This window comes from Poecilia reticulata, chromosome 20 (assembly GCF_904066995.2).
Source record: "Poecilia reticulata chromosome 20, P_reticulata-male-v2, whole genome shotgun sequence".
Classification (NCBI taxonomy): Eukaryota; Metazoa; Chordata; class Actinopteri; order Cyprinodontiformes; family Poeciliidae; genus Poecilia; species Poecilia reticulata.
The window spans coordinates 27,359,918-27,383,265 of record NC_088849.1 but is presented as its reverse complement, the minus strand read 5'-3'; the positions used below and the strand labels follow the sequence as shown (position 1 = coordinate 27,383,265).

The 23,348-nt window shown below is 46.9% G+C and overlaps 2 protein-coding genes and 1 long non-coding RNA gene across 17 annotated transcripts in view; 1 reads left to right on the top strand and 2 right to left on the bottom strand.

The window, feature by feature from the left end:
* LOC103460173 (receptor-type tyrosine-protein phosphatase mu-like) overlaps positions 1–11,507 on the bottom strand; it is an 86,694-nt gene extending 75,187 nt beyond the window's left edge. For 6 of the 8 annotated variants that reach the window (XM_081601165.1, XM_081601166.1, XM_081601167.1 and 3 more), the window contains exon 1: positions 11,180–11,507. In XM_081601165.1, coding sequence (XP_081457291.1) covers positions 11,180–11,267 — 88 coding nt within the window. In that variant the 5' untranslated portion in view covers positions 11,268–11,507. The remainder of the gene's footprint in view (positions 1–11,179) is intronic. The other 2 variants (XM_081601169.1, XM_081601172.1) reach the window with 1 other exon arrangement.
* A 104-nt stretch (positions 11,508–11,611) lies between these two features.
* LOC145549311 (uncharacterized) lies at positions 11,612–14,530 on the top strand. The gene is made up of 2 exons (XR_014085221.1): positions 11,612–12,750; positions 14,165–14,530. It is a non-coding gene; the product is annotated as an uncharacterized LOC145549311 (long non-coding RNA).
* Positions 14,457–22,659, bottom strand: LOC103460158 (uncharacterized). Of its 8 annotated transcripts, XR_014085214.1 has the most exons (14): positions 22,541–22,659; positions 21,693–21,835; positions 21,279–21,623; positions 21,041–21,172; positions 20,851–20,964; positions 20,633–20,767; positions 20,427–20,560; positions 20,293–20,341; positions 18,273–18,448; positions 17,732–18,108; positions 16,682–17,375; positions 15,814–16,617; positions 15,391–15,727; positions 15,237–15,310 (listed from the first exon to the last, which is right to left on the bottom strand). XR_014085214.1 is itself a non-coding variant. In XM_081601274.1 (9 exons), the coding sequence occupies exons 3-9, from the start codon at positions 21,426–21,428 to the stop codon at positions 14,938–14,940; spliced, it is 870 nt and encodes a 289-aa protein (XP_081457400.1). In that variant the 5' UTR covers positions 21,429–21,623; positions 21,693–21,835; positions 22,541–22,658; the 3' UTR covers positions 14,457–14,937. The 8 variants fall into 8 exon arrangements, 2 of the variants coding, with proteins under 2 accessions (XP_081457400.1, XP_081457401.1); XR_014085212.1 differs by having other exon boundaries at positions 15,237–15,727; positions 15,808–16,617; XR_014085211.1 differs by having other exon boundaries at positions 15,237–15,727.
* Between the last annotated feature and the right edge of the window lie 689 nt (positions 22,660–23,348).

Here is a 23,348-nt window from a genome sequence, read left to right as displayed (position 1 = left end):
TTATCCATAAAATAATGATTTCTACATATATTATCAAATATATATTATTGTAAAAACAAATCAGTTCATAGTGAAATTGTGTTTTTGATATTATAATGACATAGAAATCATTACTAAAAGGGGGGGGGGGGATCAGCTCCACTGAGGGGCCCTCAGTGGCCCGGGGCCCTCAGTGGTCCGGGGCCCTCAGTGGCCCGGGGCCCTAAGCAGCTGCTTAGTTTGCTTGTGCCTTGGTCCGGCCCTGACCGTTCAGGCGATCACTTCCTAATGACGCAAAATGGAAATTCAGAAGCATAAATGTGCAGAATGTTGGGTTTTAGTGTTCATTCCTGATGAACGTGATCTTTGCTCCTGGGGTTGTTGTTTATTGGTCGCCATGGCAACGAGTCTGCGTGTGACGTAAAGCTGACAGACAGGGAAAAATGTAACCACCCATGTTTATAATGTTTCCCCAGGACAAATTGATCATTTGTTCGTAGAACGTGGCGATATTTAGACCAATCATCAAACATTTCATAAAGCATAAAGGAGCCAAAGTTTGATACATTTTGGCTCCTATTGAGTAAAACTAACAAGATCAATTAAAAACACATGCTATACATTTATCAATATAGGCATATTGCATATCCACGTAAAGGCAAAAAGCTCTTCTAAATGATAGGATCGATACTTTCTTCCTCAACAACACCCAGATTGAACACTAAGCAGATTGATAAAAAGAAACGCAATTAGAGCTAACGAGGCTAACGAGGCACACCCGGTAAAAACGCAATAGTAAAAGAGCAACAGGCCTGATATACTAAAACTATCTATCAGAGTAAAACCGAAGCTCTGAGGTTTCCAACAATACCAGAGTCACCAGGCTACGTGCAAAACTCACTGAACCAGCAGCTAAAGAAGACAAACAGAAATGGCTCATTTCACGAAGCTAAAATCATAAATCCAGTCCTACCTTTGCCGTTTCGTGGTCATAATCCATATTAGAGTAAATAGATAATCCCTGTTCCCTGAGTACATCTCTCATGGTTTTTGGTTCGGCACAGAGGCATTTCCGTGTTTTACGTGGATTCACGTTATGCCGGGTCAAATTTGGTCAATTTACGTCACATGGCTTTTTTTCGCTGTAATTGGTGAATGACTTTAGTTTCCGTATTAATGTCAACGCCCTCAGATTCTATTGGCTCTGACGGTTCGAACGACATGTCAATCGTCAAAATTGACCAATGGGTTCCCGAGAAACTGCCCCGCGTAGTTTTGAAAACCTGAATGGGGAATTGGGAGGTTTTACGCTCAGAGCGCAGTTATTGTAATGTAATTATGAGATATATTAGTTTTTCCTTTGATCATATCATTTTGACAACTTAGTTTTCATTGCTATTTGCATTTTCATTGTTGTATAATTCTATTTGAAGTGTTATTGTGAGTTAATCTGGTCCATTTTCAGTCTATTACAATTTGTCTATTTTTTTTCTCCTTTTATGAATGAATGCAATGTGGATTTTTCAAAAGAACCCCCAAAAACAATTATTAGATGTAATTACTTATTTATGATAAATAATTTATTATATGAAAAGAATAAATGATTAAAACAGACCCTACAGAAATAAAAACAGAAAGTTCAAATGGCACAGATTGTGCCAAAATGGCTCATTTGGAAGGTCCGCCTAGATTTTTATCTAGAAGCATCTAAAACTCATATGATTAACTTTATTTTCATGAAACTTGGCACAGTAAAAGGTCAGATTGTGTACTGTTGTTGCTACTTTTTTTGGCTTTCACTGCATGTTTTGAAAGGAGCATTCATAGATTGAAGTGGTTTTTTTAGGCGGAAATTGATTTTTGTCTTAATTTCTGCTGTTTATCATATTAATTCACTTTCCTCAGTAACAGGCAGGGTGGTTTTTAGAGCTGTAACATGTTCTCTAGGCTCTTGCCTTTGTTTTGATACCAAAACAATTAAAATAAACTCTGTAGTTCTTAAGATACATTCAATTCATTTTGGGCATGTTATTGTCAGCCATATTGCTCAAAAGGAGGCCTGGAGACGGAGAGGAGGGGCCATTATAGAGGAATTCTGGGAGTGGTGACCCAGGCTGACCTGATATAAAGATGATTTAATGAAAAACACAGGGAGACGAACGACGAGACGTGAGACGAGGATCCGACAAGAGACTGAGACAACAGGTGGGTTTAACCAGAGGGAGGCAGGAAAAACCAAGAAAGAAACACAAACATCGCCACAAATTCACTTTGTTCTGTCAGAAACCAAACTATAGATTTATTAGCAGAGATAATATATATTTTACGCCAGCATTGCAGCTTTAAGCCACATTTTTAGAATCAGTAATATTGATGCTCACTCTACTCACCAGACCCAAAAAAGGTTTTGCGTCTTTAATATTTGCTATATTAAAGACGTATATCATAATTTATTGAATAAGACTGTCTGGCATTCACATGTAATTTTTATTCTTAGCACGAGAAAAGAAACGGCGTTAATAACGGCCTTATTAACACCCCAATCTAATCCACCCATTCTGGTTCTGATCCAAACTAACTGCCTGCAGAACCCCAGAGAATCGGTTCTGGTCGGTTCTTCAAGAACAAGCAGAACCCTGAAGGCTGCTCAGTCAGCTCCTGTCCCACTGACACTCTCAGCCCAATGGACCTCACCAAGCTCCGCCCAGAAACGCCCTCTAGTGGCTGCATGTCTCACAAACAAAGCCTCGCTGTGCTTAGCTTCTATGTAAACATGGCGTCTTTCACTCCGACTGACTCTGCTGAGCATTTCTGAGTCGATTAGTTTAGCATTTCTGCCAGATTTTCACAAAATATCATCCACGACAAGGGAACCAACAAGTTCATGTCATCTTTTCTGGACGACATCAAGATGTTTTAGCCACGCGATGCCTCCAACATTGTGGCGTTGCAGCTAAATGCTACCAGTCGATGAGGAAAACGGCAGATCCTCAGACCCTCAGCATAAATATAGACAAGATCACTGATGGCTGTTGTTCTTGTAAGGCTGGGTGAGTCGGACATTCATGGTTTAGAGGGTTTGAATGGGCCTGGGCCTGATACACGGTACTTGGTGCTAGCATGACTAACACGATTACAGTTTAGTAAAAGCTAGCGTGGCTAACACGATTACAGTTTAGTAAAAGCTAGCGTGGCTAACACGATTACAGTTTAGTAAAAGCTAGCGTGGCTAACACAATTACAGTTAAGTAAAAGCTAGCGTGGCTAACACGATTACAGTTTAGTAAAAAGCCTTTCCAGGTGAAATAAAATCTTTAATGTATGTCAGATTCGGTACACATTGCATATTGATCTGTTCAGCTAACGTAAAGCTGTAACTGACAGGCTTCAGGATGTAGAAGTTGTATCGGTACTGCCATTATGCTGTACTTGGCTAAAAGGTTTTCATAATGGATGTGTTTATTATTGACTTTATTTTTTTCATTCACTAAACACAAAGAAAGCAAAGCAATAATACTTACACCAGCAGAAACTTTGTTCTTATTGATCCTACAACGGTCGAGCTCAAGCTTTGATCCAAGCAAGACTTTCCGTTTCAGATTTTGGAAATCTGTGAATTTTAGTTCTACAAACACGATCAGGATACCTGACATCACCTGTACAGATTCCCCACTGACGGTGGAGAATCATTCGAGTCCTGACGCAAAAACTTTCTGCCCGTCTGCTAGTCCACGATGTACATTAGCATGTTTACTACTGTAGCTTGTGTTTGTGAGACGGTCACGCATGTGGTAGCTGTGCTGTGATGTGAAATGGGCATCAGCCAATGAAACGCGGCCGCTGTGGTAAGGTCCATTCTCTGGGTGGAACCAGGCTCAGCTCATGTGTCGTGTGGCTAGTTAGCCGCTAGCTAACAGCTTCTATGGACAAGATGTGATGACAGCTGAGAGACAGAAGCTGTCCAACACACACAGGGACAGGACACAGCAGAGACAGACAGGACAGGAGACTGAGAGGGGACAGGAGATGTCCAGTCAGGTCCGGCTGTAAGGAGTTCTGCTGGAGACAAACTGAAGGACCGAGGTCCAAACCGGCCTGTCCAAACTGAACCCTGAATGTTCCGTCAGTTTTAGAGAAGTAAAACATGCTCTGGAACTCTGTGTGTGTGTGTGTGTGTGTGTGTGTGTGTGTGTGTGTGTGTGTGTGTGTGTGTGTGTGTGTGTGTGTGTGTGTGTGTGTGTGTGTAAACTGTGATCTCCAGCAGGAACAGAACCAGCATCAGGGTTAGCACACCAAGCTAACTCGCCTGCGGCCAAACATGAATTATGCAGAACTCAGCCTGCAGCCTCTGGCTGTGTGAGAGTGTGTGTGTGTGTGTGTGTGTGTGTGTGTGTGTGTGTGTGTGTGTGTGTGTGTGTGTGTGTGTGTGTGTGTGTGTGTGTGTGTGTTATCCGGCTGCACTCGAGGCTGTCTGCATGACGGTATTAGAATAATATGCTAATTACTAATAATTACCCTATAACATACACACTGATTATCTGACCCTCCTCTTCCTCTTTCTTCCTCCTCCTCACTCGCTGCAGCGCCTCCAGGCGAGGAAGAGGAGGAGGAAGAGGAGGTCCACCTCTCCAATGGACCGGATCAGTTCTGGAGCAGAAAGTTCTGGTTCTCCTGAAAAGTAACAGATACCGACCAACTCAGAACCAGAACCTCATGTGGTTCTGGTTCTGACGGAGGTTTCTCCTTGTTCAGGGGGAGTGGACCAGAACCGGAGGAGGAGAGTCTCATTAGCCAGCATGTCCATCAGAGGACAGCAGACCTGCTGTGGGTCCAGAACCGCACCAGAACCTCTGCAGGACCCAATCAGAGAGGTCCTGCTGCTCTCCTTCCTGACCTTTGACCTGAGAAGGTCATCTGCAGCTCAGAGAGAGAAACTGGGCCGGTCCATCAGAACCAGGAAGTGGGTCCGGCGTCTCAGGGAGTCGTTAGCCTCTCTTAACCCGGGCCGGTCCCGGGGGTCCCGGTTGCCATGGTTACACTCTGACACACTTGCAGACGATCGCTAAGCGGGTCGGTTCTGCCCGGCTGGCCGTGACCCAGAAACTCAAAGACATCTCGGCCCACAGAGGTTAGCAAAGTGCGCTCAGACGGACCCGCAGGCAGCGAACGCACCGCGCTGCCTTCACTGCCCGTCTGGACAAAGGAAACCCGGCAGGTTCTGAACACAGCCCGCTTCTGACAGACAGAAACCGGCAGGAGCCCGACCAGAACCAAACCTCTTCGTCCAGGTTTGTGAACAAGAGGTGCAGTTCAGGTAACCGGGTCCAGAAGCGAACCCACACAGTAACACACACACAGTAACACACACACACTAACACACACCCTCAGCATTGTCTCCAACAATAATCCTGACTGTGATCAGGGATTTGGACCCAAACACTAATCACACATCTCTGGACAGGATTAGACCCTCTGCAGCTGTGTGTGTCAGTGTGTGTCAGTGTGTGTCAGTGTGTGTGTGTGTGTGTGTGTGTGTGTGTGTGTGTGTGTGTGTGTCACTGTGTGTGTCACTGTGTGTTAATCTGGGGAAGACATGCTGACTTAATCTCGTGTTGCAGGAATAATTTGGTTAATCTGAGAAGCATCAGGAGCTTCTCTCTGTTGTCACACTAATGGTCACATGACCCACCAAGGTGAGCCACCAGCAGTGCTAGCGGTTACGCTGCTAAAGCAGCTAACGGTTACGCTGCTAAAGCAGCTAAAGGTTACGCTGCTAAAGCAATGCTAGTGGTTACGCTGCTAAAGCAATGCTAGCGGTTACGCTGCTAAAGCAGCTAACGGTTACGCTGCTAAAGCAGCTAGCGGTTACGCTGCTAAAGCAGTGCTAGCGGTTACGCTGCTAAAGCAGTGCTAGCGGTTATGCTGCTAAAGCAGCAAGCGGTTACGCTGCTAAAGCAGTGCTAGCGGTTACGCTGCTAAAGCAGCTAACGGTTACGCTGCTAAAGCAGCTAGCGGTTACGCTGCTAAAGCAGCTAACGGTTACGCTGCTAAAGCAGTGCTAGCGGTTAGCTTGTTAGCTACTAGCTTTATCGCATTAGATTCATTATGTTCTGAGCCAAAAATCAAAACAAACTGGTTTACAGATTTTACAGCTGCAGTGCTGATACTTTTAGCTAAGGATCGGACCGACCCAGGCCCGGTTGGACTCCTGTCTCCAGAACCAAGTTCTGTTGGGTTCTGGTAAAAAAGAATTGAACTCATTCAGCCGTGTTGGTCAAGGAAACCGGATCACTGATCCGAACCAAGTGGGTCTGAAGTTCAAACCACCAGATCATCTGTTCCTCATGTGTGTCGGGTTCAGTCCAGAAGGTTCCCCAGCTGAAGAGTTCTGATAAATACTGAGGACCCTGAGACACACACACACACACACACACACACACACACACACACACACACACACACACACACACACACACACACACACACACACACACACACACACACACACACACACACACTAACACACACACAGCTGAGGTTAGTGTGCTAATCTGTGAGCTTCATTAAAACCCTGACGAGACAGAACAAAGAGCTGACTGCACCTGAACACAACACCAACACACACACACACACACCACAACTCATACTGCAACAAGCACGCACACACACACACACGCACACACACACACACACACGCACACACACACACACACACAGTAACTCAGACTGAAACACACACAGCCTGTAAAACACACTCAGAGGAAAAGGTAAAGTCCTGAATCAGCGACAGTCCTGAACCTGGACACAGCGGGTCATCAGTGTGTGTTCAGTGTGTGTTCAGTGTGTGTGTTGCTAAGGTAACAGTCTCACTCTACTTACACTCTCTGCTCGTTTTCATGTGTTTATTTGAAGGAGTGACTCTGGTTCTGATCCAGGATCATCCAGAACCAGATTTGGGTCGGAACTGAACCCGACCCGTTTCCCACTGGAACCCTAATTTCATCTAAAAGTTCCAGAGTTCTGGTACCTGCAGGCGGTTCTGGTCCAGATTCCTGAAGGGAAACCCTGGAGCAGACAGCACTATGCTGCAGGTTTCACTACCCAGAATGCACCTGGACAGAGCAGCTGCTGACTCAGCTCTGGCCTCATCCAGCCAGAGGACTAGAGCGCTTCAGTCATTCACCCTTTCACTCATCAGATGAGCCACACACCAGGCTGCCGCGCGCCGGCGCCCCCTGCTGGGCCCTCTGACCGCACAGCGCCCCCTGCTGGGCCCTCTGACCCCACAGCGCCCCCTGCTGGGCCCTCTGTCCCCACAGCGCCCCCTGCTGGGCCCTCTGACCCCACAGCGCCCCCTGCTGGGCCCTCTGACCCCACAGCGCCCCCTGCTGGGCCCTCTGACCGCACAGCGCCCCCTGCTGGGCCCTCTGACCCCACAGCGCCCCCTGCTGGGCCCTCTGTCCCCACAGCAGGCCAGGTGGTGAAGCGTCTAGTCCAAGGACACAACCAGAGGCAGGTGAATCGGGAATCGAACCAGCAACCTACCGACTGCCACCGTCATCTTGTAATCTTTGTGAGATGTTGACACCATGACCAGAACCACCAGGTCCGAATCAACCAATCAATCACAGTAACATGAAAACACGTCCTGAAGATTAGAAGTAGAAACATTAACAACTCAAATCCGATTTAATCAATGAGGTTTTTGAAGGTTGTTAATTATTCAGATTCATTTATTGAACAGCAGCTGGAAAAGACCCGACGGTCCAGATGGGAACAGAACCGGGGACCAGTGTGTGGCGACACGCTGGTCCCCGGACAGCGACCCGACCCCTGACCCGACCCCTGACCTGACCCCTGACCCGACCCCTGACCCGACCCCTGACCCGACTCTGTTCCCAAAAACAAGTTAGACAGGAGATGTTCTCCACAACCAGTTTTTATTCCAACCCTTCTGGGAAACAAAGTTCAACTAAATACAAGCTGAAGACAAGATGGCCGACCCTGTGTGGGCCGAAGACAAGATGGTGGCCTTCACCCTGAAGCCCAGATTTGGTAAGGGAGAAAACTGTTAAAAAAAAGAAATGTGATTAATCATGAAATAGATTTTTTTTCAGTCAGGTCTGACCAGTTTAAAACCAGTCAAAACCAGTTTAAAACCAGTCTAAACCAGTTTAAAACCAGTTTAAACCAGTTTAAAACCAGTCAAAACCAGTTTAAAACCAGTCTAAACCAGTTTAAAACCAGTTTAAAACCAGTCTAAACCAGTTTAAAACCAGTCTAAACCAGTCTAAACCAGTCTAAACCAGTCTAAACCAGTTTAAAACCAGTCTAAACCAGTTTAAAACCAGTTTAAACCAGTTTAAAACCAGTCTAAACCAGTTTAAAACCAGTCTAAACCAGTTTAAAACCAGTTTAAAACCAGTCTAAACCAGTCTAAACCAGTTTAAAACCAGTCTAAACCAGTCTAAACCAGTTTAAAACCAGTCTAAACCAGTTTAAAACCAGTCTAAACCAGTTTACAACCAGTCTAAACCAGTCTAAACCAGTTTAAAACCAGTCTAAACCAGTTTAAAACCAGTTTAAACCAGTTTAAAACCAGTCTAAACCAGTTTAAAACCAGTTTAAACCAGTTTACAACCAGTCTAAACCAGTCTAAACCAGTTTAAAACCAGTCTAAACCAGTTTAAAACCAGTTTAAAACCAGTCTAAACCAGTTTAAAACCAGTTTAAACCAGTTTAAAACCAGTCTAAACCAGTCTAAAACCAGTTTAAAACCAGTCTAAACCAGTTTAAAACCAGTTTAAAACCAGTCTAAACCAGTTTAAAACCAGTCTAAACCAGTTTAAAACCAGTCTAGACCGTCGGGCAGACGGTTGTTTCCGTGTCACTAAGGAGAAACGGCTTAAATAAAGTCCAGCGTGTCGTCAGAACCGGTTCTGCTCTTTGTGTATAAAATGCTGTGATTCCTGTAACTTTATTGTAAATTATGTGATTTTAATTTTGTTCATTTTTAGTCTCAACATCTGGAGGAGGGCTAGCGAAGAGCGTTAGCTTCTTCTAGCTAACATCGACGTTCCAGGACATGTTCAGTCATCAGGACCAACAGTAGATTCATAAAACCGGTTCAAGGCCGGTTCAAGGCCGGTTCAAGGCCGGTTCAAGGCCAGTTCAAGGCCGGTTCAAGGCCGGTTCAAGGCCGGTTCAAGGCCAGTTCAAGGCCGGTTCAAGGCCGGTTCAAGGCCAGTTCAAGGCCAGTTCAAGGCCAGTTCAAGGCCGGTTCAAGGCCAGTTCAAAGCCGGTTCAAGGCCGGTTCAAGGCCAGTTCAAGGCCGGTTCAAGGCCGGTTCAAGGCCAGTTCAAGGCCAGTTCAAGGCCAGTTCAAGGCCGGTTCAAGGCCGGTTCAAGGCCGGTTCAAGGCCGGTTCAAGGCCGGTTCAAGGCCGGTTCAAGGCCGGTTCAAGGCCGGTTCAAGGCCGGTTCAAGGCCGGTTCAAGGCCGGTTCAAGGCCGGTTCAAGGCCAGTTCAAGGCCAGTTCAAGGCCGGTTCAAGGCCAGTTCAAGGCGTCCAGCTGCTGGTCCTTCCAGTAGAATTGAGATTCTTCATCACTGCTGTAGAGCCTTCATCATCATCATCATCATCATCATCATCATCATCAGAAGAGCCTGATCTGACCCCCCAGCAGGTCCAGAGCTGTGATTGGCTGAGATGTAGAAGAGTCGTTATCATCATCATCATTTATTATCATCCATCCATCCATCCATCCATCCATCCATCCATCCATCCATCCATCCATCCATCCATCCATCCATCCATCCATCCATCCATCCATCTTATCCGGGTCGGGTCTCGGGGTCAGCAGCCTCAGGAGGCCCAGACTTCCCTCCCAGCCTCTTCCAGGTCCTCCAGGAATCCCAAGGCGTTCCCAGGCCATAGAGAGACATCGTCCCTCCAGGTGTCCTGGGTCTCCCCTCCTCCCGGTGGGACCTGAACTCCTCACCAGGGAGGCGTCCAGGAGGCATCCTGACCAGATGCCCGAGCCTCAACTGGCTCCTCTCGACGTGGAGGAGCAGCGGCTCTACTCTGAGTCCCTCCCGGATGACCGAGCTTCTCTCTCTAAGGGAGAGCCCAGCCACCCTGCGGAGGAGGAAACCCATTTCGGCCGCTTGTACCCGTGATCTGGTTCTTTCGGTCATGACCCAAAGCTCATGACCATAGATGAGGGTGGGAACGTAGATCGACCGGTAAATCGAGAGCTTCGCTTTTTGGCTCAGCTCTCTCTTCACCACGACGGACCGGTACAGCGCCCGCTTCACGGCAGACGCTGCCCCAATCCGCCTGTCGATCTCCCTTCTTCCCTCATTATGAACAAGATCCCCAGATACTTAAACTCCTCCACTTGAGGCAGGACGACCCCCCTGACCCGGAGAAGGCACTCTACCCTTTTCCGGCTCATTTATTATCATCATCATCATCATTATTATTATTATTATTATTATTATTATTATTAAATGCTGAGTTCCGCCTCTTTGTTCTCCGTCATGGAAACGTTCCCATCTGACCCGGACCCGGTACCAGACCTGACCCAAATCAGGAAATCAGAACCAAAGCTGCAGGATTCTGAAAATGAAACGAGATCAATGCAGCAGAACATTAAGACCCAAACTCAACCAGACGGTTCTGATCCAGACGGTTCTGATCCAGACGGTTCTGATGGGTCAACAGCTCTCAGCTCAGAACCTGGTTCTGCTCGGATCTACTGGGTTCTACTGATCACAACATGAACAGATCAGCTGGTTCTGGTTCTGATTGATGATCATTGAATTCTGCTTTAAGGAATAAAACCTGTTCTTGTTCTGACCCAAAGTTCTGCTGAGGAGGAGGGAATGTGACCAGAACCGGAACCAGAACCGGAAGATCCGTCTCTGTTCCAACCTGGCGGTTCTTGTTGGGCTGCTTCTGAGACACGAACCGAACTGGAAGAGGAAACAAAGACGCAGGATGTTCTGAGGGCCGCTGAGTTTCCAGAACCTCCGAACCGAACCGAACCGAACCGGAGGGCAGAGTGGAGGAAGAGGAGAAGATTTTCCAGCTGGAAACTTGGATGCCAACACTCAGAACTCCTGTTCCCTCCGCAGACGCCCCGGCCCCCACCAGGTACCGAACCGAGCCGAACCGAGCCGAACCGAGCCGTCCTCTTACCTTGGAAGGTGTCCGCTCGCGCTGCCCGAACTCCCAGAAGAACCAGGAGGAGAACCGCGGGCAGCAGGAAACTTCCAGTCCGCTCCATGATCTGGGAAAACTCCGGAGAACTCCGAGCCTCCTCTTCCTCTTCCTCCTCCTCCTCTTCCTCAGGGGTTCTGGACTTCCCTCGCGCTCCAACACGCGCTCACGCGCACACGGAGGGACTGCGGCGCGCGGCCAGGTGAACGTTCAGACAGGTGAGTTCGGCTCTTTGATCCTCCGGCTTGTTTCTGCGCTCGAGACAGACAGACGGAGAGCGCGAGACGCCGAGAGGGTGTACCGACGAGCTGGTGACGTCACGGGGGTCGAGAGAAACAGAGAGAGAGAGAGGGGGGGGGGCAGGGGGGGCTCCAGGGTTTTAATTATTTAGTTAAAATCGGGAAACTTTTAACATTTATTTATTTATTTATTCATTTGTTGAATATTTGAGGTTCTGCTGCGGTTCCGTTTGGACCTGGAACCGCTAGAAGCCATAAAGTTCATCAGAACCATTTCCTCCGGTTCGGCCTCTGTCAGTCTCACTGGTTCGGCCCGGTTCTGGCCTGGCTTGATCAAAGCTGTTAGAAGCTGTTACGTCAGTGTTGGCCGGGTTCTGGTGTCATGACGTCATTCCGGGTCAGATGTACCGGATCAATCAGAGTTCTGGTGAACTTTTCGGTGTCTGTGAAGCCGAACCGGAGCGGCTTCTGCCCCCTGCCGGCTGCTGTGCGTCACTGCCCGGTTCTCCGGCTCTGAACGTTCTGTGTGGTGGCCAGACAGAACGTTCTTCTGAGGACCAGTTCTCTGTTTCGGTCCCTTTAACCTCATTTCTAAGTATAAACCATCACAACTGGAATAAAGTGAAGAAATTGGATTCAGTAAATTCTGACAGAAGAGAAAAACTGTTTGTTCTGGGAATGAAGCTGCGCCTCTACCGCCACCTGCTGGGCAGACACGGGTACTGCAACACAATCATGATTCAAATCAAGTTTATTAAATGAATGTTAAAATCAGAAAGACATTAAAGGTGCGACTTAATGTTTTGTGTGAAACGCAGAAAAAGGTAAATAATGTGAATTGATATTAAAATGTGCAGATGACTCGACACGCGGCCCTGTGGTCCGTCAGTCTGCTGTGATTCAGCTTTTCTGTTATTACATGAACAGAAAACAAAGTGAATTGATTTTAGACAGAAGCTCCACAACAACTCAAACGGTAATTAAAGGTCAGACAGTAGAGAACTACAAACATGTTGGGATTATTTTGGATAATAAGTTTTAATTCACTTGTCGTTCAGAAAACCTGCAGAGAAATGGCCAGTAAAGGTGATTCTGTGAGGAAAGCTTTAAAGCTTCAGGTTGAACATTCAGAGATGTTTATAGATCATATACAGACGTTTCTCTCCTCTGTTGGTTTTAAGTCTCAGCTTTCAGCAGAGTAATAATCTTAGGAGTTGAACATCCTGGTCTCTCAGCTTTTACATGCTGAGTTCCTGCCTTCTGGCCTCCGGCGCAGGCTCTGTCTGGACAGGTACAGGTGAACTGTTACAGGTAAACGGTTACAGGTAAACTGTTACAGGTAAACGGTTACAGGTAAACGGTTACAGGTAAACGGTTACAGGTAAACTGTTACAGGTAAACGGTTACAGGTAAACAGTTACAGGTAAACAGTTACAGGTAAACAGTTACAGGTAAACATTTACAGGTAAACAGTTACAGGTAAACAGTTACAGGTAAACATTTACAGGTAAACAGTTACAGGTAAACAGTTACAGGTAAACAGTTACAGGTAAACAGTTACAGGTAAACAGTTACAGGTAAACAGTTACAGGTAAACGGTTACAGGTAAACGGTTACAGGTAAACGGTTACAGGTAAACTGTTACAGGTAAACGGTTACAGGTAAACAGTTACAGGTAAACATTTACAGGTAAACAGTTACAGGTAAACATTTACAGGTAAACAGTTACAGGTAAACAGTTACAGGTAAACATTTACAGGTAAACAGTTACAGGTAAACAGTTACAGGTAAACATTTACAGGTAAACATTTACAGGTAAACAGTTACAGGTAAACAGTTACAGGTAAACTGTTACAGGTAAACAGTTACAGGTAAACAGTTACAGGTAAACTGTTACAGGTAAACAGTTACAGGTAAACAGTTACAGGTAAACTGTTACAGGTAAACATTTACAGGTAAACAGTTACAGGTAAACTGTTACAGGTAAACAGTTACAGGTAAACTGTTACAGGTAAACTGTTACAGGTAAACAGTTACAGGTAAACTGTTACAGGTAAACTGTTACAGGTAAACTGTTACAGGTAAACAGTTACAGGTAAACTGTTACAGGTAAACAGTTACAGGTAAACATTTACAGGTAAACAGTTACAGGTAAACTGTTACAGGTAAACAGTTACAGGTAAACAGTTACAGGTAAACTGTTACAGGTAAACAGTTACAGGTAAACTGTTACAGGTAAACTGTTACAGGTAAACAGTTACAGGTAAACATTTACAGGTAAACTGTTACAGGTAAACTGTTACAGGTAAACTGTTACAGGTAAACAGTTACAGGTAAACATTTACAGGTAAACAGTTACAGGTAAACAGTTACAGGTAAACTGTTACAGGTAAACATTTACAGGTAAACAGTTACAGGTAAACTGTTACAGGTAAACAGTTACAGGTAAACTGTTACAGGTAAACTGTTACAGGTAAACTGTTACAGGTAAACAGTTACAGGTAAACAGTTACAGGTAAACTGTTACAGGTAAACTGTTACAGGTAAACTGTTACAGGTAAACAGTTACAGGTAAACAGTTACAGGTAAACTGTTACAGGTAAACAGTTACAGGTAAACTGTTACAGGTAAACAGTTACAGGTAAACAGTTACAGGTAAACTGTTACAGGTAAACAGTTACAGGTAAACTGTTACAGGTAAACAGTTACAGGTAAACAGTTACAGGTAAACTGTTACAGGTAAACAGTTACAGGTAAACTGTCTTTTGTCTCTTGTCTCTTTTCAAAGCAGGACACGGTGGTGGGACTCGTACCTGGTTATTGGTGCTCATAGCTGTCAGTCCTGCTGTTCTCCTCCCATTATGTGTTGATTTGTGTTTGGTGTCCTCTTTGGTGTGTCTTATTGTTTTTATTTCTTAACTTTGATACTTTGGTTTTTATACTTGCTGTAACATGAAGGCCATTTGGGGCTCTAATAAATCTGAATGATAATTCAAACAGCCTTTAATCACCACTGGTTTCATCTGTATGTCTAGTTTTTATGCACATGTCAGTTCATGATTCATTTGATTAAGATCATAAAGTAGTTCAGTTTTTCACCATAAATTCACCTCTTTACTGGAAACGTTCAGCAGTTCAGAACCGACAGACGCAGCTGGTTGCCATGGTAGCCATGAGGAGCGGTTCTGTTCAGCCCAGAGGTCAAGAGGTTCTGAGACGGTTCTGTGTACGTTGTGGTGGTTCCAAAGTGAAGAACGTCAGAAGAACGTACCAAGAAGACGGCTGCTGTTTCCGTCTCTCCATCCCATAATGAAATGTAATGCCTCTGTGAAGCTCCGCCCACTTCAACACCTGTCGCTCAGGTGGGTGGAAACTCAAAGATCAAAGTAGGTCTGAAGTTCTGGTTCTTCCAAAATTCCTCATCATGATGTCAGAAAGCTTTGCTGCCATCCTCAAGAGGGAACTGACTCCGCCCCCAGGTTGCAGAGGCTCCGCCCCCTATTCACCACCTGATCTCAGGTAATTGAAGAGCGCCCCCAGTCCTCCCTCCATCACCTCCTTCAGGGGCTTCATCAGCGGGTTGTGGACGATGTGGAGACCTTTATCCAGAGGATGGCAGGCCAGCTTGTCCAGGCGGGACAGATGGTGCATCTCCTGGACACACAGCCAACATTTTTATTATTATTATTATTATTATTATTATTATTATTATTGGTAGTATTATCACTGTTATTATTTGTCATGTTGGGTTCTAGTCTTTTAACCCACATGCAGATAAACAAACAGGAGAACAGGTATCAGATAAATAGTTTATTTAAGCAATGTTGAAATATGCAGTTGTCCTGCGGATGGGAGCCGAGTCGTCTGTACTCTGAGGATGGTGAGGGAAAGATGGTGAGTTCGAGGTGTGTAGGACAAAGGAGTTCTCGGAGATAAATGCAGCGATCTTACTTGAAGATGATGAGATTCCATCAGGGAGGTTTTACTGCGGTCTCGGACTCTTCGCAGGGGTCTTTGAAGTGGTCCAGGTTTCAGGGCGAGGTTCAGATGGAGAGTTCGTAGATGGTAGAGGCTGCGATGGAGGGCGGACAGGTAAGTTTCAGATGAGACTGAGGTGCGCTCCGACTGCCAGCTGAAAATCCAGGAACTGTCTGTGGTTCTTCTGTGGAGGTGGAAAGGGACTCGGGCAACCAGTGGGTAACTGTCCATGACATCACAAGGGGAAAATACAAAAGGCCAGGATCTTGGGCGACACAATGGATAAATCCAAGGCATCACGAGGAAACACCTGAAGGAGAGTCGACAGGAGAATATTACAATAGGTAATCTCAGGAAACTAGAAAGTAAGCTCAGAGGAACACAGAGGACCATTACTGGAAAACACTCAGGCGTCAAAGTGCTGGCAGCCTGCTCCTCATATACTCCAAGATGATAGATCACAAGTTGCTGGTTCGGACTGGTTTGACTTGGGACACATGAAATGTGGGATGGATACAGAGAGACGATGGGAGACGAAGACAGACTGTGGTAGGGCTGATGACTCTTTCAATTTCATAGGGACCGATGAACTTGGGTGAAAGTTTTCTGGACATGGACTTAAGTGGAATACCACGTGCAGAGAGCCAAACCTTTTGTCCAGGTGAATACCGTGGATCAGGGGATCTCTTACGGTCAGCGTAGCGACGGTTTTATTCAGCGGTTTGATTGAGAGCGATGATGGTCCTGTTCCAGATATTTCTGCAGCGGCGGATGTGATGTTGTACTGAAGTGATATTTATTTTTCATCAGAGGGAAAGATTGGTGGATGATAGCCTTGAGAAACTTCAAAAGGAGAAAAACCAGTAGCAGCAGAAATGAAAATTGTGAGCATTCTTGACCCAGGGGAGAGATCCTGACTCCAATCAGCCGGATTAGTGGAGGTGAAGCATCTGAGGATGGATTCGAGTTCTTGGTTCATGCGTTCAGTTTGTCCATTTGACTGGGGGTGGTAACCAGACATGAGTGTTACTTTAGCTTCCAATGCTGAACAGAAATGTTTCCACACCTGGCAGATGAATTGTGAGCCTCAGTCAGAGAGGATTTCTTGAGGTATCTCAAGAAAGCGAACACCTCAAGAAAGCGAGGAGGAAAACATGTTTGACGAGGCGTAGTGCAGTCTGGAAAGCTGTGGGAAGTTTTCTGAGGGGAACAAGATGGCAAGATTTAGAAAAACAGTCAATGATGGTGAGGATTGTGGTCATACCTTTAGATAAGGGTAGTCCTGTAACGAAGTCAATGGAGTTGTGTGACCAAGGGCGCTTAGGGAGGGAAAGCGGTTGCAGGAGACCAGATGGAGGTTGATGAGAGGACTTGTTTCTTTCACAAGCTGAACAGGCTAAGGTGTATTGTTTGACATCTTTGTGTAGGGACGGCCACCAGAACCTACGGCTGATAAGAGCGATGGTGCGACTGATACCTGGGTGAGCTGAGAATTTAGAGGAATGTATCCGCTGAATGAGACGGGCTCGAATGGAAGTGGGGACGTAGACCTTGTTGAGGGGAACAGAGTCAGGAGGTGGTTCAGTTTGTTGGGCTTGACAGATGAGGTCTTCGATCTCCCAGGTTACAGAGGCAACTGAACAACTGGGTGGAAGAATGGTGGCTGGAACTTTTTGTGAGTCATCTGAGGAGTGAAGTCGGGAGAGTGCACCAGGTTTGACATTCGAGAGCCAGGATGATAGGAGATAGACAGGTTGTAGCGAGAGAAAAACGAAGATCAGTGGGATTGACGGGGGTTTAATCTTTTGGTGGATTGGAGATAGGAGAGGTTCTTGTGTCCAAACCAGCACAGGATGTTCTGCCCCCTCCAACCAATGCTGCCACTCCTCCAAGGCAAGCTTTATGGCAAGTAGTTCTCGATCAACAAGAGATCGTAGTTGTGTTCAGGAGGAATCAATCTGCGAGAACAAAAAGGCACAAGGATGGGTCTTATTATCAAGGTCAGAGGCTTGTGAAAGTACAGCTCCTCCTCTGGTATCTGATGAATCTACTTCAACAATAAATTATTTACTGGGATCAGGTTGAATAAAAACGGGACCGTTGGCAAACAGTGATTTGAGCTGCACTGTCAGCCTCAGGGGTCCAAACGAATTATATCTTGGTTGAAGTTAAAGCGGTTAATGGTAATGCTGTTTGACTGTAGTTACGTATAAAGCGGCGGTAGACGTTAGCAAATCCGAGAAACCTTTGCAGTTGTTGACTCTGGAGTGGGCAGATCCAAAACTGCTTTGATCTTTTCCTCCGTTGGTCTTACCTGTCCGCCCTCGAGTATGAAGCCCAGGAGAGAAACGGATGGTTTGTGGAATTCACATTTCTCAGCTTTGGCAAAAAGTTTATTTTCCACGAGTCGTTGCAGTTAGAGGTGGACATCTTGTTTGTGTTCATTAAGGGACTTGGAATAGATCAAAATGTCGTTGAGATAGACAAATACAAACACATTAAGAAAATCTCTCAAAACGTCGTTAACAAGAGCCTGAAAAACAAATTGAATGGCATGACTAAATATTCAAAGTGTCCTATGGGTGTCTTGAAAGCCGTCTTCCATTCATCCCCGACGGATGCAGAGAAGATGGTATGCGTTTCGTAAGTCGAGTTTGGTGAATATGGTTGGGCCATGAACCGGTTCAACAGCTGGAGAGAGAAGGGGAAGAGGATATTTGTTTTTAACAATGATCTGGTTTAAATCTCGGTAATCAATGCACGGCATCAGAGATCCGTCCCTCTTCCCCACAAAGAAAAATCCAGCCCCGAGAGGAGAGGAATAATGCCAGCTGCCAGTGAGTTGCTTTTTGTACCTCTCCATGGTTTTTCTCGTTCGGGTCATGAAATGTTGTAGTCGGCTGGTGGGTAGTGGTGGTCATAGGGATGATGAGGTGGAAGAGAGAGGGCTTTGGATTTGCTGCAGGTATGGTGGATAAGTCGGGAGGGTCTGCTTCTTGTAATTCTGCTGGTGGAGGACCTGGAGGAACTGCTGAGCGGAGGCAGGTGGAATGACAGTTATGTGACCATGATTCAATATGCATTTCAGACCATTTTATATGGGGATTGTGTTGTTGTAACGATTTGAAACCAAGGATTATGGAAAAATGAAAAAATAAATCTGTTCACTATGGGAGATTATCAGCTGCAATGGTTTAGTTTTGTGAGTGATCTCAGGTAACGCTTTGCCATCCAGGGCAGAGACTCGGAGAGGTTTCAGTGGATAGGTGCTGGACAAGAGCAGAGTCCATCAGGTTCTGTTCACAACCGGAATCCATCATGACAAGGAAAGGCAGTGATTATTTTGGAACAGAGTAGCAGGTAACAGTAGGAGACTTTTCATTACAAAGATGGTCGCCAGCCTCCGCGCTTCTACTGGCGGCCCTGAGCTGTTGATCAAACGGGGCAGGTTGAAATGAAATGACCGGGGATCCACAATATAGGTGGAGATGGGATGTCATCTCCTCCGTCTCTCCTCAGGAGTAAGATCTGCATGGGCTCAGATTCTGTGAATTTCTGGGGAGGAGGTGGAGAGAGAGTGGGAGAGATGGAAGGGAGAATCTGACGGGTGGGTTTCTTTCCTTCGTTCTGTTATCCAGTCTGATGGTTAAACTGATTAGCTCTTCTAACGTAGCTTGTTTGTCTAATGTGGCTAACTCAACCTTTATAGAGGGCATGGAAATAAGCACTTTTTAAAGCTGGGGCATTCCAGAAGAATGCCCCAGGAGCTGGAGCTGGATCTGAAGCTGGATCTGGATCTGGATCTGGATCTGGATCTAGAGCTTGAGCTGGAGCTGGAGCTGGATCTGGATCTGGATCTGGATCTGGATCTGGATCTGGAGCTGGATCTGAAGCTGGATCTGGATCTAGAGCTTGAGCTGGAGCTGGAGCTGGATCTGGATCTGGATCTGAAGCTTGAGCTGTAGCTGGATCTGGATCTGGATCCGGATCTAGAGCTGGATCTGGATCTGAAGCTGGAGCTGGATCTGGATCTGGATCTGGATCCGGATCTAGAGCTGGATCTGGATCTGGATCTGGATCTGAAGCTGGAGCTGGATCTGGATCTGGATCTGCAGCAGAGGTCTGTTGGAGAGAGCTCTGTAAAAAGTTAGCAGTTCTTCAAGATGACGATTTGTTTCAGCTTGGCGGGTTCTCAGGTCTCGTAAGGTGGAATCATGTGACTGAATGTTGTTCTGCTAAAGTTCTCCTGATCTGTGGGGTTTGAATGTTTGTCACACTGACCCCATACAGCAGGCAAACCCTCCAGGTAGTGCAGCCTTTTGGCACCATCTAGTGGATGGAGAGGAAAACAGCAAGCAGCAGGGAATCCCCACAGAGCCAAAACCCAGTTCCCTACATCCATCCATACATTTTCTTTCACCCTTGTCCCTCAGTGGGTCGGGAGGGTTGCTGGTGCCTCTCCAGCTGGCGTGCCAGGCGAGAGGCGGGGTCACCCTGGACAGGTCGCCAGTCTGTGACAGGGCAACACAGAGACACACAACCATGCACACACACACTCACACACACCTAGGGGCAATTTGGAGAGATCAATTAACCTGACAGTCATGTTTTTGGACTGTGGGAGGAAACCAGAGAAAACCCACCATGCACAGGGAGAACATGGAGACTCCATGCAGAAAGACCGGGAATCGAACCCAGAACCTTCTTGCTGCAAGGCAGCAGCTCTACCAACTGCACCACTGTGCAGCCCAGTTCCCAACATTATTATTATTATTATTATTATTATTATTATTATTATTATTATTATTATTATTATTATTATTATTATTATCTTCATTTCCACCATCATCCTCATCAATGTGGTTGGTTGCTCACCTCAGGAAGGTCTCTGATGTAGTTAAAGTCCAGGTTGAGCAGCTCCAGCCTGAAGGAAATCAGGATAGCGCCATCAGGTGGAGAAGTTCTCCAAAGCTGAATGTCCTGCGGCACCAAGCGTTCAGGTGAGTTACCTGGTGAGGAAGCAGAGGCCTCTGGGCAGAGAGTGGAGGTGGTTTCCCTCCATGATGAGGATCTTGAGCTCCAGCAGAGCCTGGATGTTCTCAGCCACGTTCTCCAGACGGTTGCAGGACAGATCCAGGAAGACCTGCAGGAGGACAGGGGGACAGCGGGTCACCTGCAGGCTGCCTGGGCTGCTCTCTGGCTGGTGGACACCTACCAGGGCCTTCATGCTGTAAATGCAGCCAGGCAGGTGAGTCATGAGGTTGTGGCTGAGGTTGAGCTTCCTGAGTTTGGTCAGGTTGGAGAGAGAAGCCGGCAGCGAGGAGAGCTGGTTGTTGGCCAGACTCAGGACCTGAAGCGGAGACAGAGGATGAGCTCTGGAGGGGGCGCTGCACAGCTGTGGACCTGAGATGAGGCCTGGCGAGGGAAGCGTACCTCCAGCTGTGTGCAGGCCCCCAACTCCTCAGGAACCTCCGTCAGTCTGTTTCTGTAGACGAACAGAACCCGGAGTCTCCTCAGCTGGCCGATCTCGGCCGGCAGGCTGCCGAGCTGCAGACGGCACAGCGTCAGGACCGGTTCTGACCGAAGCATGCTGCAGGAGGAGGAGGGCGGTGACGGGGCTCACCTGGTTCCCCCACAGGTTGAGGACCAGCAGGTTGGACAGCAGGGCCATCTGAGGAGGCAGCGCCTTCAGGTTGTTGAGGGACAGGTTCAGCTTCTCCAGCTCCAGCAGCTCCCACAGCTCCCCCGGAGCGTCCTGGCGGAGCAGCAACATGCACCACTTTTATTTCAATAACACCTGCTCCACCTTCGTCTCAGGTAGCGCCGCCGCCTCCTCCCTCCAGCAGGGGGCGCTGCTGTACCTTGAGTCCACGGCGGGCCAGGCTCAGGACGTTGTGTCCAGACTGCTTGGTGAATCTTCTGATTTTGTCTGCAGACATCAGGCTGTCCTCTCTGCCTGGACCCCGCCTTTTCTCCTCCTTCGCCTCCTCCCTGCACACTCTTCCTCCCATCCCTTCCTCTTCCTCAACAGACAGATGTTTACAGCTGGAGCCGGGCTGATCTCACTCCTGCGCCATCGCTGATGTCGTTTTGCTGCTGGTGTCCAGCTGGTTCTTCTGTGTAGAAGGATGACATGTTCATGTGTCCAGATGTTCCTCGGCTCCGTTTGGTGTTGAATACTGATCGGGAGACTGGTGACCCTGGAACTGACATTATAGGAGATCTTCATCAGACAATGCTGTTAAAGATTTATCAGCTGTGTTTCATTTCCTCACAGTGGTAGAAACACGGCACAGAGGTTTCTCAGATTGGTGACGGTGTCTGCAGAGTCACTTCCTCCGTTTGACTCTTCAGCCCCTGAAACTCAGATGATTATCCAAACTGCACCAGACTGCTTTAGATTAGCATCTCTTCATGTCTAGAGGAGCAGACATGACATGTGACAAAGACTTTCACCAAACTGGAACGATGTTTCATCAGTAGAGGAGAATAAGAATAATCCTGGTTTATTCTTCTGAAATAAAACTGATTCTATTCAAAATGTAATTCAGTTTATCTGTCTGGTTTTTAGATGTCATTGGTGTTTGAAGTTTCTGGATAAAACTGATTTCTTCCTGGTTCTTTGATTTCCAGTTTCCACGATGAAATCAAAGAACAAACAGAAACATCACCAGGAAACAGACAGTCCATCATTCTAGTGATCAATCAAAGACGATGCCAAATGGGTTTTAGTCTTGATTTAAAAGAACTCGGTATTTCAGCAGTTTTCTGGAATTTTTTTCCTCCAGATTATTAGTTTCTATAATAACTTGTAGTTATGCTAACCGCCTTTCAACACTTAGGAAACTTATAACCAGTTAAAATAATAACCAGAACCCGAGTTTGGTTTGATAACTGGTATTGGATCTGATTAATGTACTGGACCTGTCATCGTGAACAGAACCGGTTCTAACAGGTCCGCTTCTGCTGTGAGCCAGCGGGAGTTTGGCTCCCCCTGGTGGTGAACTGATGTTATTCAGGCCTTCAGCTCTTAGACGAACCAGAAGAACTCAATCAAACCCAGCTGGTACCCAAAGGCTGTTCCTGGCACTTTAAGACCCAAACACTCATTAAAGTTTCCTACCTGACGACCCAAACCGGCTCAACGGCACCAAGAGGAACCAAGAAACGCCGAGCGGATCGCTGAGGGCCTCAGGACACCGGGCCGCCTCTGAGTGTTTACCAGGGGAAGGAGCTCTATTTCAGGAGCAGGGCAATGGACACACACACACACACACACACACACACACACACACACACACACACACACACACACACACACACACACACACACACACACACACACAGCTGCTGCTGTCTGTCAGCCAACTGAGCCTCAATTTCACTGACACTACACTGCATCCATCCGTCCGGTTCAGCGGAACCAGGTCTGGATCAGTGGTACCGGGTCTGGATCAGCGATACCAGGTCTGGTTCAGCGGTACCAGGTCCGGTTCAGCGGTACCGGATCAGAACCAGACAGAACTGGGTAAGGACTGCAGGAAACCCAGACGGTGTGTCTGCCGCTCCGACACATTCAGAGCTTCTCTGTATTCAAATAGAGACGGTGGAGCAGCCCGTCATGAGACAGCAGGTCCTGTTGGTCCACCAGCTTCACCTGCCAGGATGACGGAGTGAAGATGAATTCCTGCTCAGAAGAAAACGAGGTGAGAGCATCGTCTGTCCAGGAGGAGTGGCTCCTGGACACTGTCCCACTCTGAGTCCCACTCTGGACTCAGAGTGAGTCCACAGGTTGTCCACATCTGGCTGTCCTTGTTGGAACAGACTGAAGGCTTCCTGTTTGTCCTTGGAGACAAACGTTGGACGTGTTTCCTGTGGCGCAGCAGAGACCAGGTCGTCTTCTGGTTCTTCTGCTCACATTGACCGACTTT

What these genes read in the sequence shown, in the direction of transcription:
- LOC103460158 (XM_081601274.1), bottom strand. Translation starts at nt 21,428, where the DNA reads ATGGGAGGAAGAGTGTGCAGGGAGGAGGCGAAGGAGGAGAAAAGGCGG. An exon ending in GGGCCTGCACACAGCTGGAG is followed by an intron (nt 20,768 to 20,850) that starts GTACGCTTCCCT and finishes TCTCCGCTTCAG; the next exon opens with GTCCTGAGTCTGGCCAACAA. An exon ending in GGCCTCTGCTTCCTCACCAG is followed by an intron (nt 20,342 to 20,426) that starts GTAACTCACCTG and finishes GATTTCCTTCAG; the next exon opens with GCTGGAGCTGCTCAACCTGG.